Consider the following 6,543-nt stretch of genomic DNA (forward strand, 5'->3'; position numbering starts at 1 on the left):
GGGGCTGGCTGGCATGTGGTGCTGGGGATCGAACCATGGTCCCTGTGCTTTGCCAAGCTTGTTCTAAGTAGGTGCTTTAGACCACTGAGCCATCTCTCCAGCCCCCCAATAGTTATTAATAGCACCTTTTTGTTCTCAAAGGCATCCTGCTTGGAATGATATAGTCACCCTGTCTATGGAGAAGAAGGGTGAGCTTGACATTTGTCTCCTGCTCATCTCATATTTAGCCATCATGAGAGGGCAGGGATAGAGCTCAGTGGCTTAAGCGCCTGCCTGGCAAGTGCAGAGTCCTGAGTTTGAGCCCCAATACTGCAAAACAGAACAAAATCAAAGTTATTCCTTAACCATAATGAGAGTAGAGTAACACTGACATTTGGATTGTGCTTTATAGTTTGCAAGATGTATTTTAGCTCATTAACAAACTTTGTCATCTACCTGGTTCATAGTTCAGCTTTTGCTGAATAGCTACTGAAATACACCATAGCTCTTCAAAATTAAGATAATTAGTATCCTTTTGAGGGAGATGATACTGAAGTTATTCAATTCAAATATTTGCTGTTTTACTGCAGTATTCCTCAGAACCTGTTTCATATTATATGCTGAGGATTTTCTAAAAGGGAATAGATAGAAACTATTTCTCCAGTTTAGTGGACTCTGGAATCCTTTTGTCAAGTATCACCTCTGAGGATTAGTGGTTCCCAAAACACTCACTAGGAAACTGATGTCTATTATGTAGGGACATCAGTTGGAGCTCGGCTGTGCCAGTTCTGCAGCCGTGGAGACACCAGCCATGGGGCGGGACAGGGTGGCACTTACCCTGTGGATGTCTTTCTTGTGTGTGAGTGGGGGTAGTTGATGCGAGGGTGACCCGGTGCTCTGGAAGATGGTAGCCCCTCTTCCAGTCATGATGCTACCCACCCCCCAAAGTGGGCTGCAAGCACAGAGCACAGAACCGTCCGCCCACAGTTAGCTCACAGCAAGAGTCTCCTGCCTCCTTTGTGCCGGAGGACAGCAAAAGGCGCCTGGGCTTGCAGCAGAGGTTTTACCTGTATTGTCCACTTTGGGGAGTGGTTGTGGAGAGTGAGGCTTGTGGGCCCAGTCAGTGCCCCTGGTGATGAGTAGAGTGATAACTGCGTCCTTCTTACCCACGTCCAGTGCTTTACTGAGGCAGCCAGCCTCACGCAAAGTCCGTGCTTCCGTCTGCCGCAGTCCTGAGCAGGGCAGGCTGGCTCTCACAGAAGACAGCAAGGGTGTATTCACTGCAAGCTCTGGGACAGTAGAGGATGCAGCCTGGAGCCTGCTTTCCATACAGCTTATGGGTTCCGTGGACCCTGCCCTCTGGCTTACAGCGAATTGGATACTTGTACACATCGGGGTCTTTGTATTCCGCTCTTCTAGAGCCCAATAAGGACAAGTAGTGCTTTTTTTTTTTTTTTTTTTTTTTTTTAAGGTGTTACATCTCTACGCAGGTTTGGTCAGTACAGGTAAGATACACGGGAGTCTTAGAGCACTAACAGAACAGTTCATAAAACTGAGTATGCATGTACATTTCTTCAGCATTCAGTCACCTAAAGAGAAAACACACAGGCGTGTGTTGGGACAAACTGTAACACTGAAACTACTGTAGGACTCTACCAGCAAATGCAGCTTTTAGTGGTAAAAACCACTCTACCAGGCAACCTTGGCAGTCCTAAATCCACACCTACCAAATCTGAGTAAGTGTGTAACAGTACAGGGGAGAGTGCCCTTATGGGGCGCAGGTCCATACAGACGCCGTGGTTGCACTTCAGGAAAGATTTCCAGGTCCAGCCTCACTGTAACTCCCGAAAATGACAAGACCGCAAGGCCCACATTTAGAGACACTGAGGCCCAAGCCAGAGTCAGGCTTCTGTGTCTCTGGCCTCCCGTTCTTGCTGCCCAGAAGAGGACCCACCGGCACCTACTGTACCGTGGCAGGGGATCATCCTGAATCGTCAGGCCAGGGACAGCTTCCAGCGCAGCACACTTGACGTCTCAGAAGCAGTCCAGTCACAAGTGACCAGCGCTTGGAATCTATGAATGAGAAGTGCCTGATGGGTGTATTTTCAAGCTCCATTGAGAATTTCCTGTTAGTCTTCACTCTAAGCCTATTTGAAAACATTTTTACCTTTACACCTCCCTGTGCACTTTAGGGAAGTAGAGTAAGAAATCTTTCATGGAAGGATCCAAACACCTAGACTTTTCCCAGGAGGCTGAAACAGCTTCTTCTGAGCTCTGCAGTCTCCTGGGGACGTGTGTAATTAGACCAAAAACAAAACAAAACTCTCGCCCAGGCCTGGGAGACACAGTTTCAATCTCTTGGGTAAGTATTGCCATTAGGCAGGTTTTTCAGAAGCATAATTAAGGAAAAAACTTTGTTCCCTAAGGGGTAAGAATGGCTACTTTTGTCTAATAATGCAGTAGGGATCAGAGCTATTCACAGTGAAAGCCTTTTTAAAAGAATGTATTAGAAAGGAGGAGAGGAATAGTGTGTGCAGTGCTGTACAGAGACAGAACATTTACACGACCTTTTTTAGCTTTTTAAAACAAAACCCAGCAAGCTCATTTCTGGCCTGTGTGGTGCCATTCCTGTGTTCCACAGAAACTGTTTCCTGGTTACTCAAATCTAACAATTAAAGCTGCACCAAAACCAATAAAACTGGCTGTAGGAGATCCCAGGCCAGCAGAAACGCATCCCGGCGCTCATAACGATCATGGCGCCCTGCTGCGTGTGCGTGCTGGCCTCAGCCAGCGGCTCGCGGGCATCTAGGCGCGGCGGCGTTCTGGGGCCCTCGGGGCTCAGCCTGGGAGGAGGCAGTGGGCAGCCTGGAGCAGACTACTCTCCTGTGAGCTGATGAACGGCATTTTTATTTTGTGCCACCTTTTGTTTCCTTCCTCTTAGCCCTGAGCTCGTCCTAGCCCTCGTCCTAGCCCGTAACCTCCTATGAGAGAGCAGGCAGTACATAGCGCTGCAGCAAGCCCCGCCAGCCAGCTCGGTGCACTTGCGAGGCCGCCTGTGGCCGGAGCATCCTTGCCCTTTCCTTGGAAAACAGAAGTCTAGAACAAACTAGATTTCAGGGTCTCTGGTGCTGTATTCTTTTACCCCTAGAATCATTACCTTAACCCAAGTAAAATAGGTGTCATTTATCTTTGCTTATTGGAAAGGAGGCCCTTAGTTGACCCCATTCAGGAACACTAGAGCAGAAATGCTGGTGAAAGCCGCCGCAGGGTTCCCTCTCAGCCCCTGTTGGGCCGTTGGGACACCCTGCCGGGCTAGTGACAATGCGCAGGTGGAAAGTGTGCTTCACCTTGGTTGCTCTTAATGAAAGGGTTGCAGAAAGCTTCAGTACAATGCTCTGCCCGCCTGCTGCAGGCCACTGCCACTCCGAAGGGTCAGTGGTGATGGGTAAGAAAGACTTGAGTCACGGTCAGGAGACAGGTAAATGCCGGTGTGGGCTTCTGCTGCATAACTGTCATTTTGCTAACTACCACCTTCAGAGACTGGGTGTATTTTATAATTGTAGTAGTAGTTTCTCATGCTCTGTGTGGTGCTGGTCAAGTATACAGTAACAGAATGGTACCACTAAAGAAAAGCTCTGGTCACAGTCCGCCCCGAGCCACTGCCCCCTGACACACCAGCTCCTGCCTTGCAGTACGCCCTGGAGCGCCTGAAGGTCATGTGTGAGGACGCCCTGTGCAGCAACCTCTCCGTGGAGAACGCCGCAGAGATCCTCATCCTGGCTGACCTCCACAGCGCAGACCAGCTGAAAACTCAGGCAGTGGACTTCATCAACTAGTGAGTTACAGCTTCAGAGCGCCTCTCGCAGGATAATTGGGGTAGCTAAAGAAGGGAGAAACACTTTGAATTAGTGAAACAGGCATGTGGCTTCGTTAACCTTTTGGTAGTAAGCGTGAAGGTTTCATCCTTCTCTGCAGCCTGACAGTGTAGAAAATGGATTCTCTTTCATGGTGGACAAAGTATTGTGCTCCCAAGTGGTGATCAGAGTTGACGAAAGTGGTAACTTGCTGTGCTGAAAAAGCGGTGTCCCCCAAATGAGAGTATCTTTACTTCACTTTCACTGTCTTCTTAAAGGACATACAGATTTCTTGGAAAATAGAAATACATTTATATGTTTTTAAAAATGAGCTAGTAAAATATATCTGACAGCTTGTAGTGCAATGGTGAAAAGAAACAGGGTGATGGGGCTGAGATGGGTAAATATTCTGTTTTGAGAAAGAAACATTCCACCAGATCTATTCCTTAACCTGAAGTGACAGGTGACCTGGCCATAGTTCTCTGAAATACCACCAGGGGCCAAAACCAGTGGAGACTGCACCCCACCTTCCAGGGAATGTTTTATTCCCTTGGCAGACGGGGAGCTAAAGGTGGGAAACTGCAACTAAAAATGTCTTGCTAACAGCAGCTCTGGGGTACGACAGGTCTTGCGGCATTTCAGTGAGTGAGGAAACAGTATTTAACACAGAAAACACCCGAAGCCAGGAATGGACTCCTCCAGGTCTTGTTGTGAGGTGATTTGTAAGCAGTGAGCAGTTGGGACAGAAGAGGGAGGGCAGGGGCTGGTCTTGGTGAGCTCTACTAAGTGCCCCTCTGCTGGCTGCTTGGTCAGTGCTTCTTGGAAGTAACCATGAAGGAGGACTGCTGGGGAAGCCCTCTTTTTTGGTGCTCAACTAGGTGCCAGGCAACGCCCAGCCTGAGGTTAGAAGACTGACAAAAGCCCAGGCAGGTGGGAGCTCAGAGCTGCCCAACCCGGGGAGTCCTGGCTCCCTCTCTAGCACCACCACTGAGTGTGAAGAGCCCTGGTAATGTTGAGAAGAACCTGAGCACCATTCCAGTTTTCATTGTGGAGAATGCGGTAGCTCAAAGTCCTAGTCTCCAGGATTACAGCAGCCACGGCCCAGGCACCAACTTTGCACTTGGAGGGCTCTCAGTGTTTCTCGCATGAACGTCCTTTGTGCCAGACCCTGGAAGTTAGGCTGCCCGGGTGACTAATCAGTCCTTCTTCTGCTCACTTTTTTTCTCTGCTTTCCTCCTAGTCATGCTTCAGACGTCCTCGAGACCTCCGGGTGGAAGTCCATGGTGGTGTCACACCCTCACTTGGTGGCCGAAGCCTACCGCTCTTTGGCTTCAGCACAGTGTCCTTTCCTGGGGCCCCCACGAAAGCGCCTGAAGCAGTCCTAAGACCCCCACCTGTTGTAAGACTCCAATTATTTTCCAAAAGCAGCGGCCACTCTTGCTGCCCCTGAACACCGGGTAGACAGCGCAATCTGTGGAGCTTCCACTCCATTGTGGGGAAAGACTGCATCGTGCTCCAGACTGTAAACGGCACTAAACAACTTAGGGGACGGGGAGGGAAGGGCCCGGGACTCGGGGCTGCTGGACCGAAGAGAGCCCCGTGCTGCACCTCTGCACCTGCTTCGGCCTGGCCCCCGACACCGGGTGCCCCCAGCGGTGGTACCTCGAGAGACTGCCTGCTCTGATGGGGCAGACCCATTGGCAGTGCCTGGCGCAAATGGAGAAAGAAAGATGCTTGGTTTTAAGAGAAAGGAAAGAGGAAAGGATTTTTGCAGAATCAGTGGTGGATTTCGGTAGTATTTATGTTGAGAGAAGCACATTTTAATCCTTCCAGCTGTGCTAGAGCTTGGATGTTTGTGAAGACGCCTCGTCGCCATACCAGCTCCGGCAGAGCTCTGACTGCTCGCACTTAGCGCTCACGAGGACAGGGCGCCCTTGTATCCGCCCGTGGAAAGTGACGGGTGAAGGCAAAGGGAAGGAGGCGATTCAGTCTGGAAGAAGAGTGTTCTGATTTCGTGGCTTTTGCAGAAATCTTTATTGGTATTGAAAACTGGAAAAAATAATTCACCCAGAATTCATACTGTCTTGACAAGAACTATGGTTCTTTGTTTTTAGATATTGTGGAAAATGTTTTTTGACATTTTTCTCTGGTTTTATTTCTTTTCCCTTACCTCCTCCCCTTTTCTAAAATGAAAAACACAAAACAAAAGCAAAAAGAAGAGAAGAAAAATGAAAATTTTTAAATGTTAAATGCTGTGTGAAAAAAAACTGCAGCCCAGATTGCTCAGCTGTCTGTACCTGATTTGCCGCCTGCATAGGAGCCAGCCCTGTTCCTTCTGATTAGCCTCTTCCTACAGGGGAGAACTTCCAAATGTTAATTTTTTCTTTTTGAAAATATAAATAATTACTATTTTGTATTGTGTGGTGTCTGTGGTCTTTTGTTTCATTTATCTGGTTTGTCTCTGGAGTCTGAGTTCCTTGCTTAAGGGATTTTGAAGGCCTAGTTTGATCCTTCATCTTGCAAGGATTATGTTTGAAATGTCTAATAAGCAGTAGGGATTGATTCATTTTCCATAATCTCAGGTTTCCTTTGTGAGCCATCAGCATCTGCCAGTCTTTTGTCCTCTGTGAGTAGCTGATAGTCCCGTCCGCAGAAGGGACCAGGCTTCTACCTCAGTCAAGGCTGGTAAGACCCAGGCCCAGTCTCTCTT

At 48.7% G+C, this 6,543-nt stretch overlaps 1 protein-coding gene across 1 annotated transcript in view; it reads left to right on the forward strand.

Moving 5' to 3' along the window:
- Spop (speckle type BTB/POZ protein) overlaps nucleotides 1-6,249 on the forward strand; it is an 82,242-nt gene extending 75,993 nt beyond the window's left edge. Inside the window, exons 9-10 of the mRNA XM_023718103.1 lie at nucleotides 3,672-3,814; nucleotides 5,074-6,249. Coding sequence (XP_023573871.1) covers nucleotides 3,672-3,814; nucleotides 5,074-5,218 — 288 coding nt within the window. The 3' untranslated portion in view covers nucleotides 5,219-6,249. The remainder of the gene's footprint in view (nucleotides 1-3,671; nucleotides 3,815-5,073) is intronic.
- The last annotated feature ends 294 nt before the right edge of the window (nucleotides 6,250-6,543 follow it).

This window comes from Octodon degus, unplaced genomic scaffold, assembly GCF_000260255.1.
Source record: "Octodon degus isolate 3935 unplaced genomic scaffold, OctDeg1.0 scaffold00056, whole genome shotgun sequence".
Taxonomy (NCBI): domain Eukaryota; kingdom Metazoa; phylum Chordata; class Mammalia; order Rodentia; family Octodontidae; genus Octodon; species Octodon degus.